The 17,593-nt window shown below is 54.0% G+C and overlaps 1 protein-coding gene across 2 annotated transcripts in view; it reads right to left on the bottom strand.

Moving 5' to 3' along the window:
• The window catches only part of Igdcc4 (immunoglobulin superfamily DCC subclass member 4), a 33,341-nt gene extending 21,987 nt beyond the window's left edge, over positions 1-11,354 (bottom strand). For both annotated transcript variants that reach the window (XM_048331755.1, XM_048331756.1), the window contains exons 1-3: positions 11,247-11,354; positions 1,390-1,740; positions 448-589 (exon numbers count right to left, since the gene is read on the bottom strand). In XM_048331755.1, the coding sequence (XP_048187712.1) occupies positions 448-589; positions 1,390-1,740; positions 11,247-11,316 (563 nt within the window). In that variant the 5' untranslated portion in view covers positions 11,317-11,354. The remainder of the gene's footprint in view (positions 1-447; positions 590-1,389; positions 1,741-11,246) is intronic.
• Positions 11,355-17,593: the final 6,239 nt, after the last annotated feature.

Raw genomic sequence — 17,593 nt, 5'->3', positions numbered from 1 at the left:
TTGGTCAAGGCTAGCACTCTGCCACTTGAGCCACAGCGCCACTTCTGGCCATTTTCTGTATATGTGGTGCTGGGGAATCGAACCCAGGGCTTCATGTTTGCGAGACAAGCACTCTTGCCACTAGGCCATATCCCCAGCCCCACTTCCGGTTTTTGAATGGTTAATTGGAGATAAAAGTCTCACGGGGACTTTTCTGCTGGGCTGGCTTTGAACTGTGATCCTCAGATCTCAGCCTCTTGAGTAGCTAGGATTACATGTGTAAGCCACTGGCGCCCAGCAATATCCACCATTTTTTACACACAGATTGGGAAGAATGTTTGTTATGTATTAGGTGTCAGCCTTGGAAGCAAAGTCCATGAGATGCTTATCTCCAGTGAAACAGCAAGAAAAACAGCCATTCTCTGCCAAGGTGTGGCCTTGGAGACCCACTCCCCTCGGAACACTCACCGAGGCTCCTCAGGCAATGTCGCCTGGTCCTTCTCCCAAGTAATAACAGGGGCCGGCAGCCCCTCCACGTGGCACTGGAAGCGGGCTGTCCCATTCTCCTCCACTGTCTGAAACTCCGGGTGTAGAGAAAAATCTTCCAGTGCTAGAGGTCAGGACAGTGGCAGAGAGAGAGAGAGAAGAGCCAATTCAAACCAAGGGGAACACAGAAAGAAATAGCCAAAGAATAAAAATCAGTGATTACTGGTTAGAATTACTGGCAGAATGAATTTCATGGTCTCCCTGCCCAATCATGGCGGCTTGTGCCTACGGAGATCCCCAAGAGATGGCAGCAGGGTGATGGGGGGAGATGGGGGGATGGGATGGGGGCCCGCCCACTGCCTGTGTGTGGAGGCAGCGCCTGTGGAGGCCCCTTTGGGTCCCTGATCTTTTGTGTGCATGTACATGCCAGTCCTGCGGCTTTGAACTCAGGGCCTAGGCTCTGTCCCCGAGCTTTTCTGCTCAAGGCTCTTCCACTTGAGCCACAGCTCCACGTCCAGCTGTTTTGGTGGTTCACTGGAGATAAAGGGTCACACAGACCTTCCTGTCCAGGCTGGCCTTGAAACCTGATCCTCAGATCTCAGCTTCTGGAGCAGCTAGGATTACATGTGTGAGCCACCAGCATTTGGCCCCCTGGCCTGCTTGGGAGCTTCTCTCCAGGAAGCTCAACCTCACATCAAAGAGGGCAGGAAAAGCGGGGAAGGGAACCCAAAAAGCAGCAGGAGGAACACTGAACAACCAGGGCAGACAGTAGCAGGCCAGAATCCCTTGTGTGGGAAGGGAGGCAAGCGTGGAGAAGGGGGTCCAAGAGGAAGGTGTTTGTGCAGGGAGCTAACTACAGACCTCACAGCGCACCCCCCAGGTCTCCTGGTCCCAGCAGGGCAAACCCTGGATGTAGGTACTCACTGGCAAGCTTGACCACCGCGGCCTGGCTGGCAATCACTCCCAGAGGGCCATGGGCCAGGCAGGAATACGTGCCTTCAATGGCCCCTAGTTCCCCGGGCACTTCTTCGTCTCCGTCAGCCATTGCTAAAGACCAGGACAGCCACAGGGAGCCGTTGGGGAGCAGGCGCAGGTGGTCGTGTTCCAGGAGGGGGTGCCCATCCTTGCTCCATGTCACCTTGGTTGGGGGTCCAGTGGTGGCAGTCCCTAGACTGCAGTCCAGTATGGTGGCTTGTTCTGGACCCAGGATCACTTGCAATGGCCCCGCAGCACAGCTCAGCTCTAGCGTTGTCTCCTGTGGTGTGGGCAGCTCCCCTGGGGAGAGGAGGAGGCCGCAGGGCCGTCAGTGTGTGTCCTCCCTGCTCCTGAGCTACTGAGTCAGAGACGGGATCTCTGCCTCCTGAGTAGCAGGGATTACAGGCATGAGCCGCAGTGCCCGATGCACCTGCTACACTCGCCGTTCAACTTCTTCCCCTACCAGGAAGATCCAGTATACAACAGCATTATTCATGAAAGTCCCAAACAACCCCAACATTCTTCACGGGATGAGCAGGTAAGTATATTATTGAGCCAGCCAAAGGAGTGAAGAACTGATTTGTGCTCTAACGTGGATGAACCCTGAAAACCTTAGGCCAGTCCCCAAATGCCTATTTGCATGATCTTGGGTTCGGAACAGACACATCCACAACAACACAAAGTAGATCACTGATCACTAGGGGCCTGGAGAGAGGAGGAGGGAGTGACTGCTCTTGAGCATGAGGTCTCTTTATTTGGCTTTATGCCAGTCCTGAGCCTTGAACCAGCACCTGGTGAGTTCTCTTTTTGGGGGGCTGAGAAAAATCTTGTAGAGTTGGGTGCCAGTGGCTCGCACCTGTTATCCTAGCTACTCAGGAGGCTGAGATCTGAGGAGCATGGTACAAAGCCAGCCCAGGGAGGAAAGGCCATGAGACTCTTATCTCCAATAAACTACAAAAAAAAAAAAAAAAAAAAGCTGGAAGTGGAGCAGTGGCTCAAGTGGTAGAGGGCTAGCCTTGAACAAATGAAGCTCAGGGATAGTGCCCAGGCCCCAAGTTCAAGCCCCAGTCTGACAAGAAAGAAAGAAAGAGAAAGAAAAAGATCTTTCAGCATTAGGAAGTGGCCACAGCTATCCAGTCTTTTGAGTACATTAAACACTATTGACTTGAAGACTGCTAAGGGTGAAATGTATCTCGATGAATTTCCTTCCTTATAGGCCTGTGAGAATAGGTGTAATGACACACGGGCTCATCAATGTCACCCCCTCTTCCTGGGCCCTAACAGGCCATCTCTATGACTGCTTCCTAACCAAAACTGCAGCCTAGGCGAGGAAACATCGAGAATATATTAGAAGCAGTATGCACAAGTGCACGTATGTGAGGACATACATATCCTGAGTAAACAAAAAGCCCTAACCGGGTGCTGGTGACTCACGCCTGTCATCCTCGCTACTTGGGAGGCTGAGATCTGAGGATAATGGTTCAAAGCCAGCCTGGGCAGGAAAATCCCCGAGACTCTCAACTCCAAATGAACCACCAGAAAACGGGAAGTGACGCTGTGGCTCCAAGTGGTAGAGAGTTAGTCTTGAGCAAAAAGGCTCAGGGACATCGTCCAGGCCCTGAGTTCAAGCCCCACAACTGAATAATAATAACAACAATAATAATAAATCCTAGCTTGTCTCAGGAGTTCCCTCACCCCTTGGGCAGGTGAGCAGATGTTTCTGGAAGAGCTAAGTGGGCCTTGCCCATGGAAGTAGGAGCTAGACTGAGTCGGATTCAGAGCAAACCCCATGGGGCTGAGCCCCAAAGCCAGCGCTGCTTCTGTTGGGGGTGGGGGGGCGGGGAGAACTGGAGAAGCTAAATGTTCCTGCCGGCAGCTAACTTCTGCAAAGCCAGGAAGAAGGCAGCTCCTAGAGGAGGGGAAAATGGAGGAAGGGAATGCATCCCAGGGTTAGGCAAAACCACAGAAGGGAAAGCCGAATCCCTTAACCTACATTTCAGCCACGGTCAGTCACCATTACTCACAGAGAAATGCTTGGTTCTTCCAGAGTGACTTGCCGACTCCTCATCCCCTAGACACTCACACACGGGTCTCTTCCCTTCCTCTGTCCTGAGACCTCCCAGGACTTAGACTCAGAGCCTGGGCACTGTCCTGAAACGTTCTCGCTCAGGGTGACTTATTCATCAGGAGGCAGGTTTGGGCTGGCAAAGCCACATGAGGTACTCAAAAAACAGGAGGGCTAGGAAATTAGCAAACATTTCTCATTCATTCATTCATTCATTCATTCATTTGGTGCTGGTACCAGGGCCTGAGTGCTGTCCCTCAGCTTTTCTCCTGGAGGCTGGCACCCCTGAAAACCACACCTTAGTGCCCAGCTCTGAGTCATGATCCGCAGATCCCAGCCTTCTGGGTAGCTAGGATTATAGGCATGAACCACTGGCACCAAGCGTACTCGTGTGTGTGTGTGTGTGTGTGTGTGTGATTTTTTTTGGGGGGGGGGCGTATTAAACTGAAAGTCTCAGCTTACACGAGAAGGCAGTCCTTTCTATCTCTAAGGCCCTAGATGTTATGATTCAAACTCTGGGTTGGGGGAAGGCCAGGCCGGGCGCTCAGCCCAGTGGCTTCCAAATGCCCCAAGTCCAGCCACAGAACAGTTGGCTGAGGTTTTAGGGGAGAAAAAAAAAGCCCCACATGACATGAATCCCTGAACCTTCCCGCTCCTGAAAGCCTGTCCTGGGCTTGGAAAATCCCCTGCTGCGCTGAACAAACAATGTGAACACTGGGGCCCTAGCAGCTGCCGGGTATGTCAGCACCCTGGGCTCTGGCAGGCAGGACCAGGACGGCAGCCAGGGCCCGGCGGCTGGCTGGGGAGCCCAGAAGAGCTTCAATTCCCTTTCTGAATATTCATAGATCAGCAGATGTCTGGCTTTGCCACCTCCAAGGAGCCCAGCAAGGCAGAACAGGGAAAGCAATAGGGGTTCAGAATGCAGGAAGAACAGGGCTCCCTTCAGAGAGCAGCTGCACTGTGCCATGAGCCATTTTCCTACCCAGGCTGGCTTTGAACAGCAATCCTCACATCTCAGCCTCCCAGTGGCTAGGATGACAGGCGTGAGCCCATTGGAATGGAAATGTCGGCAAAACCCGAGGCCCTTATTCTGCAGATGGGGGGGGGAAATTGACCTTCCTTGTCTTTTTAGGAGACAGAAAACTGACCTTCAACTTTTTAGCAGATGAAATCCAGCATCAAGAGGAGAAGTGCCCTTGAATGTGGGGGGGAGGGCAGGCACCAGTGGCTCGCGCTTGTAACCTGAGCTACTGGAGATCTGGCTAGAGGCCAACCCGGGTGAAAAGTTCACAAGACCCCCCCACCCCACCCTCAATCTCACACCAATAGCTGGGTAGGGTGGGATGCCAGTTATGTGGGAATCTGAGATCAGGAGAATGGTGGTTCCAGGCCAGCCCTGGCAGAAAAAGCTTGTGAGACCCCCATTTCAACAGAGAAATGCTGGGCGTGGTGGTGTGCACCTGTCGTCTGAGCTATGGTGGGAAGCATACATTTGGTGGGCGGCAAGATCAGGGTCCAGGATGGCCCGAGCCAAAAGCAAGATCCATCTCAAAAATAACTAGAGCTGCTGGCGCCGGTGGCTTACATCTGTAATCCCAGCTACTCAGGAGGCTGAGATCTGAGGATGGCAGTTAGAGGCCAGTCTGGGTCACAAAGTCCATGAGACTTTTCTAAGTAACTACCAAAAAGCTGGAAGTGGTAAAGCGCTAGCTTTGAGCACAAAAGTTCAGTGGCAGCGTTCAGGCGCTGAGTTCAAGAACCAGGACACACACACACACACACACACACACACACACACACACACACACACACACAAATAATAACTGGAACTAAAGGGCTGGTGGTAGGACCCAAGTGATAGAGCACCAAATAAGATAAAGAGTGTGTCTCATCTGGGAGACAGAGTCAGAGAACACTCCTTTGGCTTCGTGGCAATGAAACCAGCATTGAGGGGACGTGTGCCCCTCAGAAGAAAGCTTTGGCCTGTCTCAATGTCCAACTTGACTTCTTGTATCCTAGAGGACTCCGCCCAGATGCCAGCCCAGCCTTCCTCAGGGGAAGGGCCTCACATCCAATGGCCACTTGGAAGTCTTTTACCATTCTTCCTCTCACCTACATAGATGCAGTGGGTCAGCATTTGACCTCAGAATCTGATACATGGGTTCAAGGCCCAGTCAAACCTGAAGTCAAACTCCCTTCCTTCAATCTGTTTCTCTAGCCTTACGATGAGAGTCTTGCTAAAGCCAGGAGTTGGTGGCTCACGCCTATAATCCTAGCTACACACACACACACACACACACACACACACACACACACACACACGGCAGATTTGTTTTCAGCGGAAGGACACCCTCCACTTTCCCAGGAGATGCAAGGCAGTCAGTTTCTTCCAGGAGCTTGTTCACAGCCCTTCACACACAAAGCCCCTCCCACCAACAGGTGGAAGGAATGCTGGGAAGGTCTTGGCCCTCCTTCATCTGCAGTGTTGGTATGACCCGCCCACCTCCTGGTCCTCTGACCCCCACACCCCTCCCTATCACATAGGTAAAGACACACAGCTCTTTGAAAGCATCCCACTGTGCCATGTGTGGCTGGTGGTGACACTCCCTGTTCCTTCATGGACTTTTTTCCCCCCAGTCCTGGGGCTTGAACTCAGGGCCTGAGCACTGTCCCTGAGCTTCTTTAGCTCCAGGCTAGCACTCTACCACTTGAACCACAGCACCACTTCTGGCTTTTTCTGTTTACATGGTGCTGAAGAATTGAACCCAGGGCTAGAGTTTGTGTTAGAGTGCTAGCCTTGAGCAAAAGAAGCTCAGGGACAGAGCCCAGGCCCTGAGTTCAAGCCCCAGCAGTGGCAAGCACACACACATACACATACACATACACACACACACACACACACACACGATGACATGGAACCCATTTCCAAGCCTTAGTTTCCTTATCTACAAAAATAATAGGACCTCCCTTCAGGGCTGGGAACAATGTGAACTGTACACACAGAAATGGAGTAGCACACTGCTGGACTCCTAACAAAATGGAGAACAAGCCCGCAGACACGGAGAGAAACTTCACCTAAACATTACCAGGCCAGGAAATGGCTATTTTGCCCGTCCCCTTGCTGTATGGCCCCTTCACTTGAAAACAACTCCCTCAGCCAGCTGGTGCCCACCTGTAATCCTAGCTACTAGGGAGGCTGAGATCTGAGGACTGAGGTTCAAAGCTAGCCTGGGCAGAAAAGTCTATGAGAGGGCTGGGGATATGGCCTAGTGGCAAGAGAGCTTGCCTCGTATACATGAGGCCCTGGGTTCGATTCCCCAGCACCACATATACAGAAAACGGTCAGAAGTGGCCCTGTGGCTCAAGTGGCAGAGTGCTAGCCTAGAGCAAAAGGAAGCCAGGGACAGTGCTCAGGCCCTGAGTTCAAGGCCCAGGACTGGCCAAAAAAAAAAAAAAAATGTCTATGAGACTCTTATCGCCAATGAATCACCAAAAGGCCAGAAGTGGAGCTGTGGCTCAAGTGGTAGAGCACTAGCCTTGGGCCAAAAAGCTAAGGAACAGCTCCTGGGGCTTGAATAAATGAATGAATCCATAAATAATAATGAGTTCATTCCTCTCTGTCTTCCCTGCCCCGCTCTGTCCACACTTAAGAGCCCTATCCTCCCAACTATGTGACAAAATAATCAGCACCTTATTCAGGAATCTTCGGTCTACACTTGAGAAAGCTACTGATCCCCAGTTTCCCTAATCCCAGTAACCTCAGGGTCTCCAAGTCCAGAGGATACTCAGTCTCTAAATCTGACCAAGAATCAGGGTACTGGTAGCTCATGTCTATTATCCTAGCTACTCAGGAAGCTGAGATCTGAGGGTTATAGTTCAAAGCCAGCTGGAGCAATAAAGTCTCATCTCCACGGAACCACCAAGAAGCTAGAAGTGAAGCTGTGGTTCAAGTGGTAGAGTACTAGCCTTGAGCAAAAAAAAAAGGTTGAGGGGCAGCACCCAGGCCCAGAGTTCAATCCCTAGGACTGGCATTAAAATGAATGAATTAAAATCAGCAAGAAGGCAGTCGTAGCTGATAGCCTGGCGGGTACAGAATACAGCCTGTTGGGCCCCAGGAGCTCCTCTCTGGTTTTCCTTCTCTGGCTGCCAAGCTCCTCTCAGGCCCCTCTGATCAGGCTGGGGTTCCTCTCCCTGTCTCCCCCTGCTCCCCTGGAGAGTGGGAGCCCCTGGCCTGCCTGAAAATAACATCTGTTCTGCATCTGGGATTCTGCTTGCAGTCTGGTGGCTGCACCTCAGGGGACTGGGGGGGGGGGCGGGCAAAGGAGTAGAGGAGGGCGCATTCCAGACAGATCAACGGAAAGGGCGCAGGCCCCCTAGTGTGAAGGTGAAGGGTGCTGTGCTGAGAGGGAGAACTTGGGGTGTGTGTGTGTGTGTGTGTGTGTGTGTGTGTGTGTGTGAAAACCCACCAAAGGGCAGCTTGGTGACCAAGAGCTGGGAGGCTCATTCACCACCAGTTCAGTCTCTAATCCTGCAACTCTGGGAAGTCACTCGCATTTTCTTATCTGTAAAATGGACTCATGCTAAAATGATCTCTACGTTTCTTTTTGTTTCTTTGCCACTGTGACATTAGCTTTTTTTTGGTCTCATGCCTGACGTGTGAACCACAGATCCACTTCCAGCTTTCTGGTGGTTAACTGGAGATGAGACTCTCATGGGCTTTCCTCCCTGGGCCTCAGTGTTCCTCAAGATCTCAGCTTCCCGAGTAGCTGGGAGGACAGACATGAGCCACAAGCACCCGGCTCCAGCCTGTTATTTTTATTTATTTATTTTTTTTGGCCAGTCCTGGGCCTTGGCACTGTCCCTGGCTTCCTTTTTGCTCAAGGCTAGCACTCTGCCACTTGAGCCACAGCGCCACTTCTGGCCGTTTTTCTGTATATGTGGTGCTGGGGAATCGAACCCAGGGCCTCATGTATACAAGGCAAGCTCTCTTGCCACTAGGCCATATCCCCAGCCCACAAGCCTGTTATTTTTACTTTCCCTTACTCCCTACATGTTCAGTCTACCTTCATGTCCTGTACAGTCCATTCCCTTACTCTATATTCTTTGGACTCGGACTACTCTATCCCAACGGCTGCTTATTCCACTTGCCACCATCCTGTTACCTTGGCCTCCCAAGGAGCTGGGGTTTCCTGCCCCAGCCCTGCCCAATGCATCCTCCACTCTGGCTGTGAGGCTGACCTTAAAATCCGCCCACGCCAGGGCAGGGGCTCTTCCCCCAGGCCAGAAAACTAAGCAGAGCCCTCTATGAGCTGGGTCCAGCTCCCCACATTGCACTCCACGATCTGTGGTCCATCCTTTTTCCACCAGCCCTCAGGCTCTAATCTCCAGCGGGACTTAGCTTCATTCTACCTACTAAAACTCAATCACCACCGGCCCTGGTGGCTCACACCTATAATCCTAGTTACTCAGGAGGCTGGGGTCTGAGGATGGCAGTTCAAAGCCAGTTCGTGCAAGGAAAGTCTGAGAAATCCTTATCTCCAATTAACCACCCTAAAAAGCTAGAAGTAGAGCTGTGGCTCAGGCAGTAGAGCTATATCCTTGAGCAATGGGACAGTGCCCGCCCAGAGTTCAAGCGCCAGGATCAGCGCGCTGCTTTCGTGTGTGTACACACACACACCAAAACACCTCAATCACCTCTAAGCTGTCCTTCCTGGGAAAGTTCCCCTCTTGTCTTTCTCCTTCTTAGTTAGGGGTGCTCTGTTCCATGTCTAGTTCTGCTGTCACTGCTTTGTCCAGCAAGCCTGATCTCACACTGCTTTAGGAGCCCCTCTTCTGAGAGTGTCACTCAGGGACCCCCATTTCCCATGCTTATTGCCTGCCTGCATGCTTAATGCCTGTGCAGGGATCTGACTGTGGCATCTACTGTCTTCCAAACACTTAGGCACATGTTGGCCTATTTCAAGTGCTCTGTATAAATACTGTGAATGAATGATGACCTGCTCCAGAGCAGGGTGGCTGGTGACAACTCTAGAACTCTGCCCAGGCCTACAGAGCTGGCACAAGGAGGGAGTCAAGTCCAGCCCATCAGAGCCCTGCCTGGGGTGCGGAAGCAGGGAGAGGCCAGGTCTCCCAAGATGAGACCCTTGCTAGAGCCCAGAAAGTGTCTGATGGAACTTGGGGTGCAGTTACTAGGCCCATACCACCTCCCTGGCTGAACACTTCAGCCCCAGAGCTTTGGGGAGAAAGGAAGGGGGAGGGGGGGAATGCAACTCATTCTCAAAATCCCAGGGGCTCCAGGAGGACAGAGCCTCTGACACTTCCCTGGGCCCCCAGATCCCCCCCCCCACTCCATCTTTACTAGCCCCACCCCCACCCTAGGCCCCCGCAGTCCGGGCTGGAAAGGGGGCGTGTCTTACAGAGAGAGGCAGAATGTGGGGTCCAGCAGTTCCTGGTACTCTCCCACCCGCTGTTTTCCTGGAGATGGGCCTGGGGCTGGCCAGGCGGAGGCTCCCCCCCCCCCCCCCCCCCGTCCTCTCCACTCCCTCCCACGTGTCCTGGCGGAGTCTCTGGAAAGCTGCAGCAGCTGGAGAGAAATCCCCCCCTCCCCACCCCCACCCCAAGTCCCTCCCCAACTCGCCCCGGACACATCCTCAGCTCCTCCCCCCACCACCACCCACCCCTTGGATGGGAAGACACGAACTAGGCGAACAAAGCGGGCAGCCCATCCCCCTCCCGGCCAGGCCACCTACCCTCCTGGGGGGGGGGGCGGGGTGTTCCCCCCCAAACTCGCACCCGAGCCCGTGAGCCAGAGGGCTGGGAGTGGAAGGAGGCACCCACCGGGGCGCGCGCACACTCGGAGACTCCGCCGCCACCTCCCTCCCCAGCCCCTTCTCCACCCAGCCCCAACCCCGCACTGGGTGGGGTGGGGGGGGGGCCGGCGGAGCTCCGGTTGACCCCCTCCCCCGGCGCACGCCGGGGGGTGGGGGGGGCAGGGGTGACACGCGTCCCCCACCGGAGAGCCGGGGTCGAACTCGCCCCGGACGCGTCCGTCCGGCAAAGGGGCCGGTCCCCTCCCCCAGCCCACGCCACAGGTTTGGGAGGGGGGGGCGCAATTCTTCCACCTAACACCCCCCCGCGGCCCCCCCCACCACACGGGCCACACCCACCCGGCGAAGTTGAGTGCTGTGCTCGGTCTCCCCGCCGCCCGGGTCCCCCCCGGGTGACTCCGGAGTCTCCAGCATCGGCCCCGGCGCGGGCAAGGACGACTCCCCGCCCGCCCCCCGCCCCAGACGGCGAGGCCGGACCCGAGCCCCGCGCCCCTCCGCGCTCACGCCCCGCGCTCGCACCCCCGCGCTCACACACACACGCACGCACACGCACACACTCACACGCGCTCTCTCTCACACACACGCACACGCACACACGCGCGCGCGCGCGATCCGGACGCCCGCGCGGCTCCGCGGAGCAGCGACGCCGCAGCCTCCCCGCGACCCCCGAGGCCACGCCGCGGCCGAGGCGCGCACTGCGGACACCGCGCCCCCCCCCCCGCGGCCGCCGCCCCCGCGCGCGCACACACGCGCACACACGCGCACACACGCTGCGGACAAGTCCGCCCCGCCGCCCCCCCCCACCTTCCCGCGCCCGCCGCCGCCCCGCGCAGCGCCTCCCCGGAGCCCCGCGCAGCCCCGGCGGCCCCCACCACCACCACCCCCCCCCACCGCCGCGCCCCGGCCGCCCTTACCGCGCGCCGCCAGCAGGCAGAAGGTCAGCGCCAGGAGCCCGCGGCCGCGGCCCGCGTCCCCCCGCGCCATGGGGCCGGGCTCCGGCCAGCGCCGCCGCCGCCGCCGCCTCCCGGCGCCTCGGCCGCCGCCGCCGCCGCGGGGGGAGGGCGCGCCGGGCGGGCGGGCGGGCGTCAGTGGCCCGGGGAGGCGCTGCGCCGCGGGCGGGGGCGCGGCCTCGGGGGCCCGGGCCCGAGCGGGGGCCGGCGCGGGGGGCCGGGGCCGCCTCGCCCGCCCCTCCATCGCCATCTTGGGCGAGCGGCCCGGGCGGGGGTGGGGGGGGCGCCCCGCCAGCGCGGCCGCCCTGCCCCGCGGGGACCCCGGGTCGGCGCGCGGGGACCCCCGCCCCCCCCACCCCGCCCCGTGCTCCCCCAGCTCGATGCCACCCTCAGCCTCCGCCCGGGCAGATCGGAGGGCCGGGGGGCGTCGGTTCGGGCGGCCTCTGGGCCAGCCGTGCCCGGTCCCCCCGCACCTCCGGCCTGAGGCCCTCGGTAGCTTCTCCCTAAGCTGCGCCCCCAGACCCAGCGAGGGACAGGCCGGGTCCCCCGTGGCCATTCCAATTCCTCGCTTTGCAGTGAGTGACCCAACCTGGCGGGGCCTTTGCTCTGTCCACTCCAGTCGGTGCTAGCTAGCTGGGTTCAGGGGTGCTTGCTCTCATTTGCCACGCGGGGGGGGGGAAACTGAGGCTTGGGGAGGAGGTGAAGGGACTTGCCTAAGGACGAGAGCAGATGAGGACCTGAATGTGGTGTGATTGGGAGACTGCCTCCACCCTCTCCCCGTCCCTGCTGACCAGTGCTCAGCTACTCTGTGTGTGTGTGTGTGTGTGTGTGTGCAGGTGCGCACGCCTGACCCCCTGCCAGTGCTGGAGCTTGAACTCAGGGCCTGGACTCTGTCCCTTAGCTTTCTCACTCAAGGCTGGCGCCCTGCCACTTAAAGCCACAGCTCCATTTTCAGCTTTTTTTTTTTTTTGCTGGTTGATTGGAGATAAGTTCCATGGTGCGGGAGAATGATGAACCCGATGACATTGATCAAGATGCATTGAACTCGTCTGGAGGGGGGAAAAAAAAACACTGGGAGAAAATGAGGGAGGGGGGGTGACACTGTTCGAAAAAATATGTAGTCATCTGACATGTAACTGTAACCCCTCTGTAAATCACCTTTACAATATTTTTTCATTACAAAAATAGACACATTGTACTCATAACCTGACTTCTGGAATTGAAACCCCTTTGCACAACTAAATAAAAAGTTAAACAGCAACATAACAATCTGTTTCATTAAACACACAAACTTGCCCTGTATAGATGGCTCACGCCTGTAATCCTAGCTACTCCAGGCTGAGATCTGAGGATTGAGATTTGAAGCCAGTCCAGGTAAGAAAGTCCATGAGACTCATCTCCAGTTAACCAGCAAAAAGCTGGAAATGGCTGTGGCTCAAGGGGAAGGGTGCTAGCCTTGAGCAAAAAAAGCTCAGGGACAGTGCCTAGGCCCTGAGTTCCAGCCCCAGGATTGACAAAAGAGAAAAACAAAGAAAAAAAAGGGAAGGGAGGGAAGGAGGGAGGGAGGGAGGGAGGGAAGGAAGGTCTGCCTCACAGACTTTCCTGCCCAGTCTGGCTTTAAACCCAAATTCTCAGATCTTAGCATCCTGAGTAATTAGGATTACAGGCATGGGTCACAGGTGCTCAGCTCTGAGCTTTAATTTCTTCTGTGGAGGAAATTATAATGTCTAACTGCCCTCCCTATTGTACTGAGGAGATCAAATGACCCACAAGGATGTCTTGAAGGAATGCGGTAGGTAGCCAGGCACAGCACATGCAAAATGGGACCATGGTACTGGGCAGGAATGAGTCACCAGCTCCTGGGTTCTCTGTAGTAAGGGCCACATGTTTAGTGCCGCCTTTCCTCAAAGCCATGTGCACTGGCAGAAGATCAGCCCTTGGAGCAGGCCTGCCGGAAGTAGCTGAGGCCACGCAGAGTCCATTCATCCCCAAGGAGCCTCCCATACCCACCCAGAACCTGCTGCTCCCCTCCTGTCCTAGCATCCACCATCTCCCAGGATGACATCTCCAGGCCCTGGAGAGCAGAAGGCTCCCCTGGGGCTCAGCTGCTGGAGTGCCAACTTCAACCTCATCACTCAACGTCTCCTCCGCCTGCCTGAGCTCAGCCCTCAAAGTCCCATACACAGCAACTCAGTGAAATCCGCCCCCCCCCCCCTCGGGCTTATCTCCATGCACTGTCCCTGAGCTCTCAAGGCTAGCGCTCTATCTCTTTGAGCCACAGCACCACTTCCAGTTTTCTGGGTTAATTGGAGATAAGAGTCTCATAGACTTTCCTTCCCCGGGCTGGCTTTGAACTGTGATCCTCAAATCTCAGCGTCCTGAGTAGCTAGGATTACAGGCATGAGCCACAAGCACCTAGCCTTTCTCTCTCTCTCTTTCCTTTCTTACTCCTCCCTCCCTCCCTCCCTCCTTCCTTCCCTCCTTAGTGCCTGGTCCTGAGCTTGAACTCAGTGCCTAGGCACTGTCACTGAGGGCTTTTTGCTCAACTACTTAAGCTACAGCTCCACTTCTGGCTTCTTGGTGGTTAATTAGAGGTAAGAGTTTCATAGACTTTCTAAGGCTGGCTTCAAAATGAAATCCTCACGTGCTCAGCCTCTTGAGTAGCTAGGATTGCAGGCTTGAGCCAACAGTGAAATTATTTTTATTTATTTATTTTTTTGGCCAGTCCTGGGCTTTGGACTCAAGGCCTGAGCACTGTCCCTGGCTTCTTCCCACTCAAGGCTAGCACTCTGCCATCTGAGTAACAGTGAAATTATTAAAGCCCTAGGCTTTTTCGTTTTTTGCCAGTCCTGGGGACTGAACTCGAGGCCTGAGCACTGTCCCTGGCTTCTTTTTGCTCAAGGCTAGCACTCTACCACTTGAGCCACAGCGCCACTTCTGGCTTTTTCTATATATGTGGTGCTAAGGAACCAAACCCAGGGCTTCATGTGTGTGAGGCAAGCACTCTACCACGAGGCCACATTCCCAGCCCTGGACTCTTCATTTTTAAACGGCAGGAAGTTTTCCCCAGTGATAAACAAGTAAACAGCTTCAGCTGTTCTGAATGGAAGCGAGGCTGGGGACCTGAGCGCTGTGGTTTTTTTTCTGTCTCCCCCACCCTCGCCCACAGCACACTTACCTTGGTGGATTCTTCTGTTGAGATGTGGCTTGAGAGAATGGGCACAAGTGCCAGCCTGGCATGAGTGTGCAATAACTGTTATTCCTTCCCTTCCCAGCTCAGCCTCAGTTTCTCATCCATGAAGCAACAGACCGGCTGGCTTCTATGGCTCCAAAGTTTGGTGGAAAAAAAAAAAAAGATCTACAGTTCTCCCTCAGAGACTCTTTACTTTGGTGGTACACTTAGGGAGTGTGTAAAAATTAAAAGGTGGCAAGACCCTTCCTTCCAGTTTTGATGTAATTGATCTGGGAAAGACTCAGACATCAGTGTTTTTTAATAGCTCCCCAGGCAACTGTAATAGCAACCAGGGTTGAGAAGCAATGTTTCTCTTGACTGAAAGCCTCAGTGGGGGAGAAAGTAAAAATTCCATTGATCTCCATTGAGTTCTTTTGGTCTGTAGGATTGGTGTGTGTTTGTGTGTGTGTGTGTGTGTGTGTGTGTGTGTGTGTTTGGCATTTGTGCCAGTACTGGAGCTTGAATTCAGAGCCTGGGTGTCATCTCTGAGCTTTGTTGGTCAAGGCTGGTGCTCTACCACTTGAGCCACAGCTCCACTTCTGGCTTTTTTGGTGGTTAACTGGAAACAAGAATCTCAAGGAAGGGAGGCACTGGTGGCTCACGCCTGTAATCCTAGCTACCCAGGAGGCTGAGATCTGAGGATTGTGGTTCAAAGGCAGCCTGGGCAGAAAAGTCCCAGTGAGACTCATCTCCAATTAACCTCCAGAAAACCAGAAGTCTTTTGTGTTTCTAGGTACATTTTAAGTATTTTCCCCCTAGTTCTGTGAAGAATGTCATTGGTATTTTGACGGTATTTGCACTGAATCTTTTTTTTTTTTTTTGCCAGTCCTGGGGCTTGAACTCAGGGCCTGGGCGCTGTCCCTAAGCTTCATTTTGCTCAAGGCTAGCACACTACCACTTGAGCCACAGCACCACCTCTGGCTTTTCCTGTGTATGTGGTGCTGAAGAATCGAACCCAGGGCTTCATGCATGCTAGGCAAGCACTCTACTGCTAAGCCACATCCCAGTCCTGCACTGAATCTTTTTTTTTTGGCCAGTCCTGGGCCTTGGACTCAGGGCCTGAGCACTGTCCCTGGCTTCCTTTTTGCTCAAGGCTAGCACTCTGCCACTTGAGCCACAGCGCCACTTCTGGCCGTTTTCTGTATATGTGGTGCTGGGGTATTGAACCCAGGGCCTCATGTATACGAGGCAAGCTCTCTCGCCACTAGGCCATATCCCCAGCCCGCTGCACTGAATCTTAAAAAAAATTTTTTTTTATTATATAGGTGATGTGAGACGAGTTACAGTTTACATAAGTCTGGTAGACCTAGATAATCAGTAGGCTGAGGTCCGAGGCTAGTGGTTTGAAGCCAGCTCAGGCAGGAAAGCCCATGAGACTCTTACCCTAAATAACCACCAGAAAATCAGAAGTGGCGCTATAGCTCAAAGTAGTAGAGTGCTAACCTTGAACAAAAAAACTCAGGGACAGCTCTCAGGCCCTGAGTTCAAGGTCTACCACCAACCAAAAAGAAACATTTTGGACAATGTCACCCCCTCCCTACCTCTCTCCGTTTTTCCCTCCAGCTCCCACCCGCAAGTTGCACAGTTCATTTTCAACAGGGTCCAGTGAGTACCACTGCTGCATTTGTTTGTTCTCCTTTCCTCCATTTTTATGCCTCTCTTTATACTCCCAAAGACAGACAAACAGAACAAGAACAAACAAAAACCCCTCATTTCCATTTCCTGGAATTTGTTTTGGTAGTGTTTTGTATGACTAGATTCATAGCCACTGGGCCTTTCTGTTCCTCTCCTAAGAGCCTCCTCCTTTAGTCTCACTGTGTGCCTAGAGACCTGTATAACATATTATGTCCCAGTGTATTTTACATCTAGCTTCCCACATGAGAGAAAACGTGGTTTGTCTCTCTCAGCTTGGTTTAATTGCACTGAATCTTTCTTTGGGTACTATGAACATTTCAACTATGAACATGGGAGGCTATCTGTCCTTTTTGTGGTGTTTTCAATTTCTTTCATTAATGTTTTGTAATTTTCTTTATAGAAGTCTTTCCCTTCCTTAAATGTATTCCTAAGTTGTGGGGTCTTTTTTTTTTGGGGGGGGGGGTACTGGAGTTTCTGAGGGCCCAACACTCTTGGCTTATGACTGGCAATCTGCTACTTGAGCCATGCCGCCAATCTGGCTTTTTTTCTAGTTCATTAGTGATATAGTCTGGAGGATTTTCTGCTTGGGTTAGCTTTGAACCTCAATCCTCCAATATCAGCCTCCAAGTGCAAGTGGCTCCTGCCTATAATCCTAGATACCTAGGAGGCTGAGATCTGAGGCTGGCTCAAAGTTCAAAACCAGCCTGGGTATTAAAGTTCTTGGGACTCTTTATCTCCAATTAACCACAAAAAGCCCGAAGTAGAGCTGTGGCTCAAGTGGTAGAGTGCTAAACTTGAGTGAAAAAAAGCTAAGGGACAGCACTATCCCTGAATGTAACCCCCCAAATCAGCACAAACATACATACACTTAAAACAGACTTTTATTTACTTATTTTTTTTTTGGCCAGTCCTGGGCCTTGGACTCAGGGCCTGAGCACTGTCCCTGGCTTCTTCCCGCTCAAGGCTAGCACTCTGCCACTTGAGCCACAGCGCCGCTTCTGGCCGTTTTCTGTATATGTGGTGCTGGGGAATCGAACCTAGGGCCTCGTGTATCCGAGGCAGGCACTCTTGCCACTAGGCTATATCCCCAGCCCCTTATTTACTTATTTTTATGCTGTCTTGGGGGCTGGAACTCAGGCCGTGGGCATTGTCTCAGAGCTCCTTTCGCCCAAGGCTAGCATTCTACCACTTGAGCCACAGTCCCATTTCCGGCTTTTTGTATGATCAGAGATGATGAAGCGTCTCACAGACTTTCCTGGGCTGGCTTTGAACCACTATCTCCAGATCTCAGCCTCTTGAGTAACTAGGATTACAGGTGTGAGCCACTGGTGCCTGGCTTCTCTCAAAATTTTGAGAGCATGCAGAAACCACTGACAAATCCATCTGGCCCTCCAGAGCCCTCCACTGTTGGAGGGGGGGGGGGGTCTGTCAACCCCTGGCTCCA

Source organism: Perognathus longimembris, chromosome 23, assembly GCF_023159225.1.
Source record: "Perognathus longimembris pacificus isolate PPM17 chromosome 23, ASM2315922v1, whole genome shotgun sequence".
Taxonomy (NCBI): domain Eukaryota; kingdom Metazoa; phylum Chordata; class Mammalia; order Rodentia; family Heteromyidae; genus Perognathus; species Perognathus longimembris.
Note: the sequence above shows the minus strand (reverse complement) of the source record. Positions and strands in the feature narration are given on the sequence as shown.